Genomic DNA, 18,838 nt, shown 5'->3' with positions numbered 1-18,838 from the left:
TTCAACAAACGGTACTGGGACAACTGAGTATCCACATGCAAAAGGATGCAGTTGGATTCCTGCCTCACACCATATACAGACATTAATTCTAAATGGATCAAAGACCTAAATATAAGAGCTAAAACTATAAAAGTCCTAGAAAGATTAGGTATGACACCAAAAGCATAAGCAGCAAAGGAAAAAATGCAAAAATTGTACTTCATCAAAATTAAAAATTTTGTACAGCAAAGTATACCATCAAACAAGTGAAAGACAACCCAGAGAATGGTAGAATATATTTGTAAATCATATATCTGATTAAGGGTCTGGTTCCCAGAATATATAAAGAAAGAAGTTTTATAACTTAATAGCCAAAGACAAACAGCCTAATTTAAAAGTGGGTGAAAGATTTGGACATTTCTCCAAAGAAGATCTCATAATGACCAATAAAGCATGTGAAAAGATTTGAGAAGACTAAAAGATTAGTCACCAGGGAAGTGGAAATCAAAGCTACACTGAGATACCACTTCATACTCTCTTGAGTAGTTAATAATGATATTTTTTTAGAAACACACAAAATACCATGTCGGTGAGGAAGTGGAGAAATTGGAACCCTCATATATTACTGGTAAGAAAGTGGAATGGTGGGGCACCTGGATGGCTTAGTTGGTTTAGTGTCCAACTTCTGCTCAGATCATGATCTCATGGATCATGAGTTCAAGCTCCACATTGGGCTCTCTGCTGTCATCTCAGAGCCTCCTTTGGATCCTCTGTCTCCCTCTCTCTCTGCCCCTCCCCACGTCACACTCTTTCTCTGTCTCTCTGTATCTCTGAAATAGAAACAAACAAAAAGTACGAAATAGTGAAGCTGTTGGGGAAAACAGTTTGTCAGAAGTTAAACGTAAGATTACCTTATGAACCAGCAATTCCATTTCTACGTATGTACCCAAAAGCATTGACAGTAGGTATTCAGACAAAAACCGGGTCACCTATTTTCATAGCAGCACTACTCACAATCACCAAAAGGTGGAAATAACCTGAATGTCCATTAACTGATGATAGGGTAAACAAATGTAGTATATCAACACAGTGGAATATTATTTAGCCACAAGAAGGAATGAAGTATTGCTACATGCTGCAACATGTATGAACCTAGAACACCTCACAAGTGAGAGAAGCCAAATTAAAAAAAAAAAAATGTCATGTGGTGTATGAGTCCATATCCTGAAATACCCAGGACGGGCATTTCCATAGAGACAGAAAAGCAGATTAGTGGTTTCCTGGTGGGCAGGAATGGTGATGGGCTGCTAATGGGTAGATGGTTTTGTTTTGAAGATGTTCTCAAATTAGATAGTGGTGATAGTGCACAATTTTGTGAATATACCAAAAACTATTAAATTGTACACTTTATTTTTTAAAAATTTTTAAATGGTTTATTTATTTTTTTGGGAGAGACAGTGTGAGCAGGGGAGGGTCAGAGAGAGGGAGACACAGAATCAGAAGCAGGCTCCTGGCTCTGAGCTAGCTGTCAGCACAAAGCCCAACACAGGGCTCAAACCCACGAACTATGGAATCATGACCTGGACCGAAGTCAGACGCTTAACCGACTGAGCCACCCAGGTGCCCCTTAAATTGTACACTTTAAAGAGTGTTTTTTAGTACATGTAAATTATATCTCAATGAAGCTCTCCCTGGTGATCTAGTGGTTAGGATTCAGCACTCTCAATAAATCTCTTATATACAACAAAGTGAAAAAGAAGCAATTAAGACAATCTGGTGACATATCAACTTCAGTATAAAATAAAATTCATAGAGTGTTTCTTAAACTCAGTCATCCAACCAATCAATCCCCCTTTTATCCTGAAGCAGACAGTCCTGATATATTTAAAGGCTAGCGAAATTATTCCTCACAGATGCAGGATTAATTGCAAGCAATCATAAACATTCAAGGCTCTCACCTTAGGGCTGAGGGTTGCAGACTTTTTTGCCATCTGCCTGATGTTCTGTCACTCCTGAAATCCTGATTCCATGCAAAGGGTCAAAGCCGCTCATGTGGCCATCAGAATTTTATTTCACGTTTCTCACTCCCTTTTTTCCTTTGCACGTTGCTGTCAGGGAAACTCTGTGTCTTTTCCGTAGCATATTTCATGGTGAGAAGTACTAGGTGACTTTGTTTCTCCACCTACAGAACCCAATTACTCTGCCCTGTCATATTTCTCCTGGTCTTCATAATGTAGTTACACCCAGAGAGGTCACATTGGTCTGGCACTTACACAAATCTCTCCTTCTTCTCCAAACAGATCATACCATACTTGGCCCTTTTAAACAGATACTATGTAGCACATACTACATATTCCTTGACTCAGGTCTTGAAAGTAATTTTTAGCTTTGTCCTGTTATGTGTTTAGTGTCAGTGACTTCTGCGGAAGCACAGTGCTTAAGACATTATCTGTCGTGATTCTTTTAAAGGCCCTAATCATAAAGTCTTTATTTTTATCAACAAAAACCCTATCTGAACCAATGTAGAGCATGAAGAGGCTAGAGCATGAAGAGGCTAGGTAGCAGCTTGTGGTATGTATGTAAAGGGTGTCTTCTGCACAGAGCTGAAGGAACAAAGACCTACTAGCAGAAGCAAGAGGCCCTGGCCTTGAGACTTCGAAGGATCTGTGATTCTGGTAACTATTTTTTTTTTTTTTCACTCAGCATTTCTGAGCTTCCCTAATAGGGAGATAATTGATACTTACAAATATGTCCTCGAGGTACTGCAGGATTGTGGCTGCCTTTTTAATTGTTAAAGTTTAAATTATATCCAGGGTTAGTGTTAAAAGTATCCTTTTGCATTCAAATATTTTGATAATTAGTAATTCCACTTGGGTGTGGAATGAGTTGAGCCTTTTCATTAACCAGATTAATGAGATAACCAGATCAGAACATTCTCCCTTTTACCAAACAAAAGAGCTCCCTCTAGAATTTTCTAGATAAAAGGCAGGTATCTTTCCTGAAAAATGGCCAAGTTACTCATTACATAGCGTTTTATTTTTCCTGAAGCAAAGAAAATTAAAGGAGTTCTGTGATTCTATATACATGAATTTTTTTTTTCTTAGCAACTCTGTTTGGCCTCCTGGAAGGTCTGAGTGACTATAGGTGGAATAACCAGACTGTCTGCCCCTGAGGAGCAGGCGCGAGTCCGCTAAGGAAAGGCAGGGAGACAGATGGTCGGCTATTGTGTTACAACCATCATCTGCCGGGCCGTGAGCAAATATTAAGTGAATAATATATATGTAATTGGTGTGAAAGTACAGTTGCAACATTTCTAATTCCATTTGAACGATGGCTACTTCTTGAACATTTCTGTTTCATAGAACACTATATTGAAATGTTTTTGTTTACAGGGTTAATCCATTTTAAACTGCTTTAAAGTGAACATTTTCCCCCATTTTTGACTCCACTGTGCAATATTTTGAATTGAAATGGCCTGTAATGGCCCTTTTTTTATTTTCCGTAACAACACGAGCACTAAATTATAGCTGTGCAATTATGTAAACAATTGAAATGCTTCCAGAATGAATCCTTCCTTTTAAATTTTCATTTTGTGTAATTGTTGGAAGGTTTGGAGCTATAATAAACAAAATTATTTTACACATTTATCGTTCTAAAGGTCAATTATAAGAGAACTAAAGAAACAACACTATGCAAAATGAATAAACCAATTTCTGTTGCCATCACCATATGTTTTTCTTATCACTTATGGTTTTTCCAGTTACTGTGTACATAGCATTCAATTAAAGCGATTCATTTACCAGGCTGAATGCAGTTTGTGTTTATAGAACGGTGCTTTGGAGGAGAGGAAACAACACGCCTCTATTTGAATTACCTGATTTTTTGTAAGATCAGTGATAAGAGACAGATGTTCTCACCAGTTACTTTCTCATAAGCTGGAATCTTTTGATAAGCTGCAAATTCACAATTATCATCTTACAGTCCAGCTTTCACACTCACCGTGTAGCATGCGTGTGGACTTTTAGCCAGAAACAGGAGAAAAGCATTAGTTTGGTGGTCTTTTTGCTATATGGTAGCATTTTGAAGAATGAATTTTATTTCCTTTGGACAAAAACATGTTCAAGAGCTTTGTGCTTCACACTGGTTAGTTCTCAAAACCAAATTTCTTGTTTTAGAGTCCATTTTTCATTGGGCTTATTGTTCAGCTTATTATTTTTAGTCTATTTAGAGTATGAGGAAAGAAACTAATTTTTGCTACCAGATTCACTTGTTTCAGAGAAGTTTCTAGAACTCCTTAGAAGAATGGAAGCTAGAAACTAAAAATATCATTTTCCTGTTTTTATTTTATTTGCCTTAGAAATTATATACATTATAGCTAATGGCTGTAATGCTTAGCTAAGAATGTTATTTGAGAGCACTAATGTCAAGAGGTTTTTAGTATCTGGGATAACATCATCTAAGAGGCTACCTTCAGAATCTTCTAAGATATTCTTTCTGAATATCAGTAAAATAATAGTCCATAGAATTCCATAGAATTCTACAAAGTAAATGAAACCTACGAAGTAAATTCTAGAAAGTAAAATCCTTCAGAGTCCTTCCCTTTTTGAAAAAAAAATATTTTTTTTTACTTGTCACTGTCTTCACTTCTGTATAGTACTTCTCAGGTCAATTTAGAAAGGCATGTGTCCACACCTATATCATTAGGTATGACTCTATAGGAGAGAATCATCCCATTTAATGGAAGAAAAACATGAAGCTCTAGGCATGACATGATCTGCCCATAGCCACATACACTAGGCCTTGAACCTAAGCCTCTAGGCGCCTGTCCTAGTGTACTTTTCATCACACCAGTGTTTGAGTTCAGGGGCATTTCCCACTGGTGGTCACAGGGGAGGTTTCACTAAACAGCTCCCTGTCACCCAGGAAGAATGATGGCCCCTCTCCTCATCTCCACCAGTCCTTGATACTGTCTTGGTTAGGCCAGTTGGAGCAGTTATAGAACTCTCACACCACCCTGAGGACCAAACCACCCTTTTTCACAAGGGGGGCCTCCATCAGACAGTGATAAGCAGCAAAAATTCAGTAGCCTTGGTTTAACTGTTACTGTATTGACCTAAGGGCTGTTTTCTATTTGTGACATAGGACACTAGTTTTCCAAAATAATCTTATTTAAGTTAAAAAAAAATGGGGGGGTAGTTGCTTTAAAAAAACAGACAAATAATGTTCTCTTTGGACATGAATTTAGCAGAAGGCATGAGGTTGTACATGAATAACTGACCATTCGGGAAGCATCATCCTATCTATATATGAAGCCCTGGAGACTGCAGAAAGTTCAGAGTCTCAAGATTTTTATTTTTTCAGAGATTCTGGCAAAAGCTATGATCTTACTGTGGTTAAAGCAGGAGGAGAGGGTGAAAGAAGATTCTACTAGATATGAGTGGAGCCCTCAATGGATGTCCCTCCATTGGGAATATGCAGCTGTTCTCTTTTGAGCACCACACAGTTATTCCTAATTTTAACATGTTAACACAAAGATAGAATCTTTGGGTTGTTACATTTCAGTGTGGACAAGCAAAATAATCAGGCATATGGCCATAATTTGGCTGACTGGCCATACAGTTCCCTCTTTGAGTCCCACATTACCCCTACCCCAGTGCTGCCTTTAACTGGCGACAGCTACTCAGGCCCCACTTCTCCTCCTCAGGGCTCTTTCTTACGTGGGTGGCAGAGTAGGGTAGGCTAGCCATCTGTTATTTTGCCCTCTCTTTCCAATCTTCTTGCCCATAGAAACAGGTTCCGTTGAAATGACTGGCCCAGATCCAGGGGTGGGGAGCTGTGTGACTTTATCTCAGCTCCACTCACTTCTGCTGTCTTTAGCATCAGTGGCAGCTTAGTAATTTTTTGTGAATACCCCATTGACAGCACATTTTACCTTTACACACATGAATCTTATGAAGCAAAATGATTTCACTTAGAAATTCTTGCCTTAGCTTGTTAAAGGACTTAGTTCCTAATTGCTATAAACTTGTCCCAGAAAAGCATTTTTTAATTAAAATTCTAAATTCCGGTGGTGAAAATAGCTTATTTAAGTATGTGCCAAAGATTTTTAAAATCTTCAGGGTTCAAGGCTTAGTTCCTCATCTCAACAGATGGAATGAACACACACATAACAAAGTTAACATGGTGGTTGTTTGCATTATTAATCTTCAGATGCACGGCATTCTGCTACCTTGCTGGCCAGGTTGACACGAATCCTTTCAGTGTGGCATATGTCAACAGAAATGTGCTTCCATCTGCTGCCAGGTAGCTTGATGCCTGATATTCTAAGACAAGGCCCAGCACAATGCGCACCTCTGTGAGTAATTACAGGTGTGTGGTGAGGAGCCCAGGGCATTAATCAGAGGCTTAATTATGAAAAAGGTGGATCTTTTGTTCCACTCTTAGAGCATGAGTTTACTACACACTTTCTAAACTACAGCATCCATCTGCTCAGCCCCTTAGAATGTTTGCCTTGGCTGATATGGACTCTAAAGTGTATCAAAGGACGTGATTAAAGCAGGGTTAAACATTAACTTGGGAGAAGTGTGGTTCAGGTTTTTCTTTCCTTCCTTCCTTTATCTGTCTATTTATCTATCTCTGTATTTTTGGTATAGGAAAACCTCTGTTGAAATGCTAAAACTTTAAATTAGTACTTGCTAAACTATTTACTACATATGAGCTCTAATGGAGTAAACACAGGATAGTCATTTTAAGGATATGAACAGCACAATTCATAGAAACTAAATGAATCTCCTATGTAAGGACAAAAATAAGTCTTGGAAAAAAATGTATTGTGAACACATATAAATTCTCTTTCAAGATTACAAGCTGTGAAATGGGGTTATATGTATTGCAAAGGACTTAACATGTTAGGATTTAGCATGTTGCTGCTACTTTGCTCTAATTTAATTAAATTGAGTCAGGATTATGTTATTCATTTATTTTAAGTTTATTTATTTTGAAAGAAAGAGAAAGAGAGTGTGTGGGTGAGTGTGTGAGGGGCAGAGAGAGAGGGAAAGAGAGAATCCTAAGCAGATTCCACGCTGTCAGTGCACAGCCTGATGATGTGGGGCTTGATCTCATGGACCATGAGATCATGACCTGAGCCAACTGACATCAAGAGTTGGACACTCAACCGAGACACCCAGGTGCCCCTGGATTATTTTAAAGGATTTTTTAAAAATAATCACAATGAAATCTGAGAAAATAAATCAGATTTTTAAAAGTTTTGCTTCTTGTTTATATTTTGAGACTAACTATAGGTTGAATAACGACAAGACACATAACTCTAGTACTTCAGTATGTTTGATTAATGTGCATGGCCTAGAATTTCGTAAGAGAAGTTTGTGCTTTTCTGACTAATTCCCCGTGTACACACACACATTCGCACAGGTGGCTTCAGAGCTGTGGCCTGACCATGGGTGGCATGAATGCTGTCTGGTAGTGGAGCCCTGCTCTGCCATAGGCCGGAATGTGGTGGCTGTCTCAAAACAGAGCTGGTGGACAGGGGACAGTCTGCCACCCACCTCGGACAGGCCACTCCAGACACGGCAACACCAGGTGTCTGGGCAGTCGGGGGTTTTCATGCTGCATGTAAATGGCGACTGCTACATTTGCGCTTTCCTCACGGTCACACTTGTACCCAAAGCCTCACTGACTGCCCAAGCTTAGAATATGACCATGCTCTATTCATTCCCATTGTTTAACACACAGAATTATCCAAAGAGTAAAAATGTCCATCTCCTTGCCTACTTAAAGATTTTTTTCATGGAACAGCGTGCTTTAACTTTTGAAAATTGGATGGTTTTGAAAGAAATAGATGTTTGCAGGTCTTTTTATATATCTACCTCAACACTCCTGGAGCTTGTCTGAAGATCTCACCTTCAGGTAGAAGATGGAAGAAGTGTCTAGTCCCAATGCCATGCTTTAGATTTGGGGCACATCATCTTACAACTTAGTGTCCCTTTGCTTTCTATAAAATGGGTATGAGAGCCCTTGGAGATGGGTGAGGTCATCTCCCACTCCCCTCTTGACTGAAAAATTTCTGTGACCGTTAGGTTATCATACAGTGGCCATATTACAAATGAAGTGCCTACTGTGGAATTTTGTTCTTGAAAATTAGAGCTGTGCTTTCTTATCTTCCCTTCTAGGATATCTTAAATACTATTATAAGGCACTGTCCTCCCCGCTTCTTCTCCCTGGGTTTGCCTGGCTTCTCAATGCTGGTGGGAGACTTCATCACGGCCGCTGCCAGGGTCCTCAGTACAGACACGCCGGCGGTAAGTATGACAATGCTCAGCATCCAAACTCCCAGGAGGCTTCACAATCGCTAACAAGGTTCAGATTTCTCCACTCTTAACAGGTGTTGACTCATTAGTGCAATGTGAAACTGGGCTCTGGGGTAGATGCCCTGGCAGCTGATGTGTGAAATTGTAGGATAAGATGACACACTGGTATTGGGAAGGCGTTTCATCAAAAGGCCAGAGTGTGAAAAATCATATCCTCACTAATATTTCAGCACATTTACACAGTCAGATGCAGGACATGTCTCTTAGAGTCTATTAGCATTTTGCAGTAAATGGTGGCACAGAGATGTCTGTAGTAAAGAGAGAATTTTAAGTGTATATTATCAATAATTTTTTAAATTACTGTCTTGGTTATTATAAGTCTAATAAAATATTTTTTAATGTTAGAACATTTAAATTTTAAGCAGATATTGAATACATATTAATGTGCAATAAAACTGGCAAAATTCTTACAGTAAAAAATGAAAATCAGGTGGACTAAGTGAACATTCATGGCTACAAAAAAACTATCTGCAATCTCCACATTTACCTCCATTATTAGGGCAATGTGTTAATGCCTTTTGAGAGAACACTTTTACATTTACATAGAAAGGACCTCTCACTTTTGTGCTCTGTACAACTGTTACCTGTTTAGACTCACTGTTTTCCTTTTCAAATGCTGTGAATAAATTTAGCTTTACTGTTTTCTGGGGACTTGTATTGAAATCAGTATGAGTCTCTAGCCACCTAAATTTTGTTTAATATATTGCTACTTTTTCACTCTACTTACTTCTCTGCAGGGTAAATTCAAACTGCAACCATGGATTTTAAATTAAGTTGTTTTAATACCTTATATAGATGGTATTTCATGCTGATTTTTTCATGTGCTAACTTTTTTCTTATAAGGATAAGTTAAAAAGCAAAGGGAAGGGAAAAGAGCCAGAGGTGAAAGGGAAGTATAAAAAAAGAAAACTAGAAGAAAAAAAGGAAGAAGAAAGATGTTGAATTTGTTCAACTGTTGTTTTCTTTTTAAGGAATAGGACAAATTTTTATACTATTTTAAGTCTGAAAAAATTTTAGGATAATCATTCTCAAAGAACCTTCAAATTTATTTTTTCCATTCAGATCAACATTGAATAACTTCACAGGATATAGGAAAAAAGCATGCTTCTTTATTGATATTTTTCTTACTTGACACTAGAGTTTCCTGTAAAAATGCTGGCATCCTTTCTAGAGATGATGCCATGCATGGCAGTCAGTCTCTGTGAAAACTTATCTCTTGGCTAGATATATTAAAGTAGCTTTCCAAAATATTTTTTAAAAAAGAGAAAGAAAATATGATCATGTGAATGTAAGAGTTACATGAAGGAATAGTAACTCTAAATTACTTAGAATTTCTCTCTTGGTTTAAACTTGAGGTTTAAAGCTGTAGGGGAACTGGTGATGGAATATGCCTACTCAGTCAAAGTTTTTGGCTAACACAAGTTAAATACAAGTTTGCAGTACCCTTGCTATGCCCTGCTGAAGGAAAGAGAAGTGCGTGCACAGGTCACCGAAAGATGTGTAAGAGCTCGTGCCCAAGAAACATTCTTTGCAGTAACCAAAACCTAGAACTAATCCAAATGTCCATCACCAATGGAACAGATACATGGTGTTGTGCACGTAAGACAGAGTATTGCATATAATCCCCTTTCTGTGCTTGATCCTGGAACTGTATAGGGTTGGACCTGGGTTCCATCTCTATGTTGCCTTGTACTGTTCTCTATCCTTAGACAGTATGTTTAGGCACACAGGCCTCTTTCTCCTGTGTATAAATTTGGTCTTCCCCTGGGCTCAGTGCTTAGGCCAAAAAATTATTTCGATTTACTACATTCATTGAATATTTTATTTAAGACCTGATGTTTTATATCTAGTTGTTATATAGCCTATCATGCAACCTAAATGTCCACAGTTCAAGCTGGGCTTGATGTACGACACAATAGTTAAGGCCACTCAGGGGAAGGTATCAATCTCGATGAAGTCTAAAATGAGATTGTCTGGTGGATAGTCAAAAAAAAAAAAAGATTGGTGAATAAAGGGCAGCAGTTAGTGAAGGCCAACAAAGCAAGGCTGTTTGAGAAACACTGTGCACTTACATGCTAGGACCTGTTCTAGCTGAGTATGACAAGACCCTTACCCTCAAGGAACCAGATGATGGGTACAGCAAGTGTTCACTTACATGTACGTTTCTAGAAGCTACAGTAGAATCACATCCAGAACCCAGAGGGGCACCAACTGAGGAAATGTTCATTCTGCTGGGTGAGAGGTGGAGGGGAAGACATACATTTGAAAGGTCTTCACGGAAGAAGTGAAGCTGAGGCAGAGACCTGAAAGACCATCAGTGTTCATCAGATAAACGGGGTCAGCAGCAGCCGCCCCTTATCTCAAGATGCTACTTATTGAGCACCCACTGGGGTAGAGAAGTGATGAAGATGACCTAACCCCTCCCTTTGTGGTGGTTACAAATACTAAGTGACTAACAACTCAGACAGTGATGTATGCAAAGAAAAAACCAAAGCAGGGTTGCTGGAGACCTCAGAGGTAGAATGGCACAATGTCTTGAGTTTGCTTCTTAACATAAAATAAAGGAAAGGAAAGGCCTCGGATGAGGGGACAGAGTGCTGAAGGTAAGGTAGTGTTACACAGAAGGACAGGACTGTGGTCCAGGTGAAGCTCATCAGTGTGAGATCCCTCTTGACACCTGAGACGAGATGACATACAAATCTGGACTTCAGGAGGGAAGTCTGGTCTAGAGAGAAATACCGAGGAGTACAACGTTTAGGAGGCATTGAAATCATGGGTCTGAATATCCTTTGGGAATGAATATAGATCTGAGAGAGAAAAGGGCACAGAACTGCAGTCAACATCCCAGAGTTAGATCCTGAGGAAATGAGGTGTTCCAGCACTGAGACTGTCAGACTACCTTAGGAGCCAAGAAAAGTGCCCCAGGGCCAAATGATGCAGGTGTTCCCAGGCACGAAGGAGCAAGCACCTACATCAATGCTTTGTATTTGTATGTAGAAAATGAAATAAACCATAAAAGATACAGCGACCTCATCCCTGATGCCATGGCTGCACTCATAGCTGCCTTCACTCCGACCTGTGCTGTGCTTCAGTGACCGCCTCATACTCCACTCTCCCTTAGAGCATCCATCACCCCACACTCCTGCTCCATTCTGAGGGGACCACTGTTCAGGTGCAGTGAGATGGGAACTGTGCCACGTGGCCCTGGGGTTCTCTTCCTGGGAGCCCTGGTGTCTTTCTCAGACTCCACCACTGGGGAACTCCAGGGCCTCCATGGCCTCCCAGCACTGTGCACTTGGGGCCTTCTTCAGGTCCATGGGTACCCGGGTCCTCTGCCTTTTCCATTCCCACTGTCCATACCATGCCTCTCACCCCTCACCTCACTCCCTCACTCTACCAGCCTGACTGGCTCCTGTGGTTTTATGTGACTTTTAGCAGCAGTTGGTCTTAGTGTCCCTAACTGTCCTGAACAGAACAAACCATTGCCTCATTTTGATTACCATAGAATATCTCTTTATGTGTTTTATATTGTCTTTTGTTTACCTGTGTGCTGATGAGAACCAAGTGAGGTAAAAGATGAATGTTCTGGGTTTCTGTGATATTCCCACTCTATGGCTCACATAGCACATGCTTCCCTGAATTGCATATAACTACTATTTGCCTCTCCTCCCACACTCTGCGTGCCTCACTGCAATCTCTCTGGGGGAGGGAGACTCCCTTTCATTTCCTACCTTGAGTGCTTAACAATATAGGCCCAGTGTGGACCCTAAAGATAGATGGCCTCAGTGCAAATCAGGGTCTGTCACTTGAAAAGCCACTGAATTTCTCCGAGCCTCAGTTTTCTCATTTGTAAAGTGGAAATGATAATAGTATCTAGGTCATTGGGTTGCTGAGGGTATTCTAGGACGAAATGCTTGTACAGCATTTAGAACAGTGCCTAGCACCAAGTGAGAGTTCTGTGTTTGCCGCCATTGTTATAATTAGTAGATAATAGTAGATAGAAGGATGGATGGCTGGGTGGCTCAGTCGGCTAAGCATCTGTCTCTTGACTTCAGCTCAGTTCATGATCTTGTGGTTTGTGCTCTGTGTAGACAGCAGGGAGCCTGCTTAGGATTCTCTGTCTTCATTCTCTCTGCCCCTCCCTCACTAACCCCCCTCTCAAAAATAAATAAACTTAAAAAAAAAGATGGATGGATAGACAGATGGGAAGTGGGCAAGTGACATACCTCTGTAATCTTGGTACCTGCCTGCCCTATTCTTGGCTAATCATAGCTGCTAGTAAGTATTGGCTGAACTGAAATCTTGTGAAATACCTCCTTTGATATATTCCTGATTTCAGTAATGGACAAACAAGTGATTTTGTATCTCACTAGATGTCAATCACTATATCTTGTTTTGCAAAGTAGTTCTTGGTGAGATGGGAAATTTGGTAGATGATGTCTGTTCTTTCTCTGCCTTCTGAAATTCAGCTTCAACCCCTCTCCCTTATGAATTTTTGTTAACTGTCTTCACAGCAAAAATAATACTAAGTTGATATCACTTACCCTGACTTGTCAAGAACATTAAGACTAAAAGCATGAAAATAAAAGGTAAAAGTCATAATTGAGTCATTTGCTTTTCTGATTCTGAATGCATCTGCAGACCAGTTTTCACAATGCGTTTTTATATTCAAGTATATGTTATTTTCCAGTTCCTTGGAAATTTGCTATTTCATTTAAATAAACGTCTCTTGCTTAACTACTCACCTGGAGAAAAAAAAAAAAACAGCATAGTTCAATATTATCTAGGATAAAATAATTATAAATATTCCCTCTCGAAATCATGAAAAAGTAAAGTCTGTTGCTTATGTAAAGTTTCTGGCTTAGCAAAAGAAAAATGGGCGCTTTCACTTTTTTGTGCACAGGCACCTCATTCAGAAGCTCTCACCATTCTTGGTTCTCTTGTCTGCTTTCCAAATACCTACCGGGAGATCCCTTTGCTGCAGTCTGTGCCGGAAGTCAGTGAGGTCATCACAGGAACCGAAGACGTTAAGGTACCTACCGCATTTGAGTGAATCTCGGGTTTAGCATCTTTTCATTCTACCTCTGTGGCTATCTCTTCCATTATTGTACATTGACCTTCTTATCCCTAAAAGTTCTGCTTTATTGTTTAAATGTTTCAGCTGTTGTTTTTTTTTTCAGAAGGCTGTTTTCGGGGGATTAAATGTATTCGATTCAGAGCATATTGCAGTTATAACTGATAGGTTCCTTGGGTGTTTTTTATTAGACCTGTTTATCATGCCTATGGATCATAATTACGTAATGAATCATCCTCTGTAATAATTTTAGGTTCAATTGTGCATTAGTGCATCAAATGAGCTTATAAGAAATAATTGAAATAAACTAAATATCCAGTCCCATTGTTCGCCTGATTAAATACTACTAATAATTTGAAATGTCAGGTTATTCATTCCTTAGAGAATAAAAGTAAGCATTTGTTCTCCCCTCAACTGACTTTGAGGCAAACAAATATGCTTTTCAAATCTCAGAATCAATCTATTTATGGTACATAATTATAATATATAATTTAGTGTACAATGTATAATCTAATTAAAGTAAAAGAAAATCGAGCTTTTCTTACCTGAAGTCTCAATTGCTTTGCTAGGTTTTTATCATGTGCCCAGAAGCCTTCTTCTCTAGGCTGGCTTAATTGCCCAGGGAGGCTCTGGGTGAGACCACCCACCACCAGGCTGCTCCCCCGAGCCCTGTGTCTCTTCCTCCCAGGTCCTCCCTGGTCCCTCAGGAGCTCCTGACTGTCTGGAACACAGTCAGAACATGTGGGAAACCAACTACTAAACAAAGTTTTTATTTTACTTAATTTTGTGTTTTTAGCATTACCTCATAAATATTTTACTGAAGAATGCCACAGAGGAACCAAATGAATGTGCAAGGTAAATGTTAACTAAAAGGTAAACTATTTTAGGATTTTAAGATACAAATTTATGTGTAAACAGTTAATGTTTAAAAAAAACACTTTTTCCACATTACTCATATACACACTAAAAAGTATAGTAAAGGGGCACCTGGGTAGCTCAATCAGTTAAACATCCGACTCTTGATTTCAGCTCAGGTTCTGATCTCACAGTTATGGGATCAAGCCCCACATCAGGCTCTGGTCTGAGCACTGCTTAGGATTCTCTCTCTTTCTTTCTCTACACCTCTCCCTGCTTGCACACACACATACACACACACACATACACACTCTCTCTCTCAAAAAAAAATTATGTATAGTAAGAATTATGTTGAGAAAGTGCTTTACTTAATTTTTTTAAAGTGTGCCATTATTAAGTGAAAACTGTAAGGTACAGAAGGTTTTATTAAATCTTGTGAAAGGAAAGATTACAAATATATACGTGCACTCCCTGATATTTTTAATGAAGAACAAGATGGAAGGATAAACCAAAACTCTTGCAAATGGTGTATGTATAGGGTAGTGATTCTCAACCAGAGGTGATTTTGTACCCCAGGAAACATTTAGCAATGTCTGGAAATATTTTTGGTTGCCTCCGCCAAACATCTTAGATTGCTGCTGTGTGTTACCAGATAGGTTTTCTGGGCCTCCTACATAATGACAAGCGGCCACCTGTCCTTCCAAGGTAAAGCCTAAAGCTGGGAGCACCAGTGGAGGGAAGGGGACACCAGTTTCTTACGCCCTGCCTCCAACCCCATAAGGTCACCAGAAGCCCAGCTCAGCCTCTTGCTGCCTCCAAGGAACAGGTTCCTGCCCTGCTCTCTCTCTAGCAGCCCATCAACCATCACTGCCTCGTTAGCTCTTTGATGAATTTAAGAGGATTGGGGTGAGGAGGGCGTTGCTTTTTTTTTTTTTTTTTTTTTAACTAACATCTTTACTGGCTTCAGTGGATGGTTTAGTCTACATTTTCTAGTCTTCCATTACCAAAAGCTGTAAATTCATTATCAATTTGTTCATATTAGAGTAACCCTGAATTTTGGGATAAACTTAACTTAGCTTATACAGTACTGGATCTGATTTGACTGACATTTTGTTCAGGAAAGTTACGTTTATATTTATGGCCTGTCATTTTCTTTCCCCATCCTGTCCTTACCAGGCTTGATTGCAGGATTATGTACTCTTCCAAAACGAGTGAAGTATTTATTTCATTCTCTTAAGTCAGCAAGAGTTTTTGTAAAATTAGAGTTCATGCTCTTGTGTATTTAGACTTTGATGGTAAAACTATCTAGTTCTGGGTATTTATGAGAAGGTTAACCACGGACTTATTTTTTTCCATGATTGTTTAGGAATTTTAACACGTTTTATTTTATTTGACAGCTTAGATAAACTAAAGTTGTCTAGAAGTTTGTCCATTCCTTCTAAGTGTTGAAATGCCCTGACATTCCTGATGGGTCCATTATCCTTTTGCTATCTTTTCATCTCTTTCACTCCTGTAGCTATCTGCTACATATATGCACTTCATAATCTTTGACCCTTTTCTGTACTCTGTGATTTTTCTCACACATCTTGCCAAAGACCTATCAACTTTATTAGTCTTTTCAAAGAATATACTTTTGTCTTTGTTCAGCCTCTTTATTCTGTATTTGTTTTTATTTTCTACTTTCTGCTCTTTTTAATATTCTTTCTTTTGCTTTCTTTACCTTCTGTCACTCATTTTATTTTTATCAGTATATTAATTCTGATATATACCAATATATTAACTCAGTATACTAATTCAGCCTTTCTCCTTACAAATACCAGCATTTAAGTCCATATATTTATTTCTAATGCTATTTTATCTGAGTTTTCTACATTCTGATATGTAATATTTTTCCACTACAAATTTTCTCCAGTTTCCATTATGATTCTTTTATTGAGTCACAATTTATTTAGAGATATATTTCTTTATTTCTAAACACATAGTTATTTTTATTTTTATTTTTTGTTACTGATGTCTTAAAGGCATCGTAGATTAAATATGTTGTCTGCCAAGTGACAGTCTTCGAAATTGTTGAGATTTGCTCTATAGCCCAATATGTAGTCATTTTTACAAATGCCCTATATATGGTTGAAAAGAATGTGTATATCATTTCTTCAGTTCTTGGGTGTGGTGCTCTCAATGTGTCCATTCAATTAATTTTTTAATCATGTCTTTCAAATATCTTAAGTTCTTTCTAATTTTTTTCATCATTAACTGAGAAAGATGGATTAAAATATCCCACTATTGTGGTACATTTGTCTATTTTTCCTTATATATCTGTCAATCTTTGTTTTATATATTTTGAAGCTATATTAGGAGCTGCATAGAAATATAGAATTATCAAATCTCTATATAGAATCCCATTTCTTTTATTTATTTTTGAGATAGAGACAGAGACAGAGACAGAGTATGAGCAGATAAGGGGCAGAGAGGGAGGGAAACACAAAATCTGAAGCAGGCTCCAGGCTCTGAGCCATCAGCCAGCACAGAGCCCAATGCAGAGCTTGAACTTGCAAACCGCGGGATCATGATATGAGCTGAAGTTGGACGCTCAACCAACTGAGCCACCCAGGCACCCCTACCTTAAAGACCACTTGTCTGATATTGATTCAGATATTTTTAAATGATATTTTCTATCCTTTTATTTTTATTTTTTAAATGTTTATTTATTTATTTTTGAGAGACAGAGAGACAGAGAGAGAGCGAGTGCACTAGCAAGCAGGGGAGGGACAGAGAGAGAGAGGGAGATGGAATCCCAAACAGGTTCCATGCTGTCAGCACAGAGCCCTGCATGGGGCTTGAACTCACAAACTGTGAGATCATGACCTGAGCTGAAACCAAGAGTTGGATGCTTAACCCATTGAGCCACTGAGGCACCCTAATATTTTCTATCCCTTTAAACTTACTTTTCTATATTCTTCTCTTTAAATGTCTTTGCAAAAATTGTACATAGTTTATTTTGTACATTTATCCTGTCTGATTTTTATCTTTTAACTGAATCTTTAGTTCATTTACATTTACTGCAATTTCTGAGATATTTGGATGTATTTTTTTCATCTTTATATTCTGTTATTTGTCCTCAGTATTCTCTCATTTTCTCCCTTTTCTTGCTTTCATTTCTTCCCCTCTCTTTTCCTTCCATTCTTCCTTACTTCTTAACTTCCTTCCTTCCAGATGATTTTTTCCACATTCTATTTATTTCCTCTAATTTTTTAGGAGTCATTAGAAATTTTAATGGGGTTCCTGTGTGGCTCAGTCAGTTAGGCATCCAACTCTTGATTTCTGTTCAGGTCATGATCCCAGGATATCATGGGATCGAGCCCCACATCAAGCTCTGTGCTGACAGCACAGAGCCTGGTTGGGATTTTCTCTCTCTCTCTCTCTCTCTCTCTCCTCTCTCCTCTCTCCTCTCTCCTCTCTCCCCTCTCTCTCCCCTCTATCCCTCCCTCCCTCTTGCCCCTCCCCTGCTCATGCACATACATGCTCTCTCTCTCTCAAAATAAATATTTTTTAAAAAAGATACTGTAATATGCGTACTTGTCTTACTAATCTGAAATTAGGCTGTCTTTACCCTCTTCCTAAACAATGCCACTTCCTTAGAATATAATCTTCTGATTCTCTTCCTATATCACCACAGCTTCTCCTGTTCTGTCTCTCCCCTGCACCTCACTTCTGCAACTTAGTGACTCAAGGTTTAGGGGTGGTCCTCTCTTCCCTCAATGATGCTCCTAGGTACTCTTATCCATTTTAACTATACTTTAAATACCACCTACTTGCTGATGATACTGCATTTATTTACATGGCCTCTTCTATGAACCCCCCATATATTCAGGCTTATATATTAAACTGCCTACTTGATATCTCAACTTGGATGTCTTAACACATGCAAAATTAACACAAGCACAACTGAATCCTTGAGCCTCCTGACCATCCTGCAGACTCCCCCTTGATAAAGGGCACCATCATCTCAGATTTTCTATCCCGAAACTTGGGGGAAATCCTTGATTTCTCCTTTTTACATACCTCCCACATTCAAATCTTTAGCATGTTTTGGCAATACCTTCCCCTCTCACTTTTTCCTTACTGTAGAAAGCCAAATTTCTATGGAGTTAAAAATGGAATAGAATGCGTATGATATGCTCTCTTTATTAGCTGAGTGTGAAAGGAGTTAGACAGTGAAATTGAGGTCATGCAAGTGCAGATAAGCAGAAATATGATCAAGATTCCAAGTAAATGGAGGAGAATTATGAGACAAGATAGCTATAATTGTGAGTGGTAGTAATGTAGAAAAGTTAAGAAAAAATATAAGTTTCTTTTATGTAAACTGGGGTGGTATGAGATGGCATAGCAGCAGACAGTTCCAGAAAGCACGTTGACATACAAAGGAGAGCGAAGGTGGTGTTTCCATTAGCTAAAAAAAGTTTTGAGAGCTTGAACTCATTTGGGATCACAAAGGACACATTTGGGATACAGAGAACGTAACTGACAACTCAAACATGCAAGG

The 18,838-nt window shown here is 38.8% G+C and overlaps 1 protein-coding gene across 4 annotated transcripts in view; it reads left to right on the top strand.

Annotated features, from left to right (window-relative positions):
• The window catches only part of RALGAPA2 (Ral GTPase activating protein catalytic subunit alpha 2), a 330,682-nt gene that overhangs the window by 176,337 nt on the left and 135,507 nt on the right, over window positions 1-18,838 (top strand). For all 4 annotated transcript variants that reach the window (XM_039216611.1, XM_039216612.1, XM_039216610.1 and 1 more), the window contains exons 24-26: window positions 8,169-8,297; window positions 13,270-13,398; window positions 14,237-14,295. In XM_039216611.1, coding sequence (XP_039072542.1) covers window positions 8,169-8,297; window positions 13,270-13,398; window positions 14,237-14,295 — 317 coding nt within the window. The remainder of the gene's footprint in view (window positions 1-8,168; window positions 8,298-13,269; window positions 13,399-14,236; window positions 14,296-18,838) is intronic.

Source organism: Hyaena hyaena, unplaced genomic scaffold, assembly GCF_003009895.1.
Source record: "Hyaena hyaena isolate Hyena2069 unplaced genomic scaffold, ASM300989v1 scaffold_643, whole genome shotgun sequence".
Taxonomy (NCBI): domain Eukaryota; kingdom Metazoa; phylum Chordata; class Mammalia; order Carnivora; family Hyaenidae; genus Hyaena; species Hyaena hyaena.
This window is presented reverse-complemented; position numbering and strand designations above follow the sequence as displayed.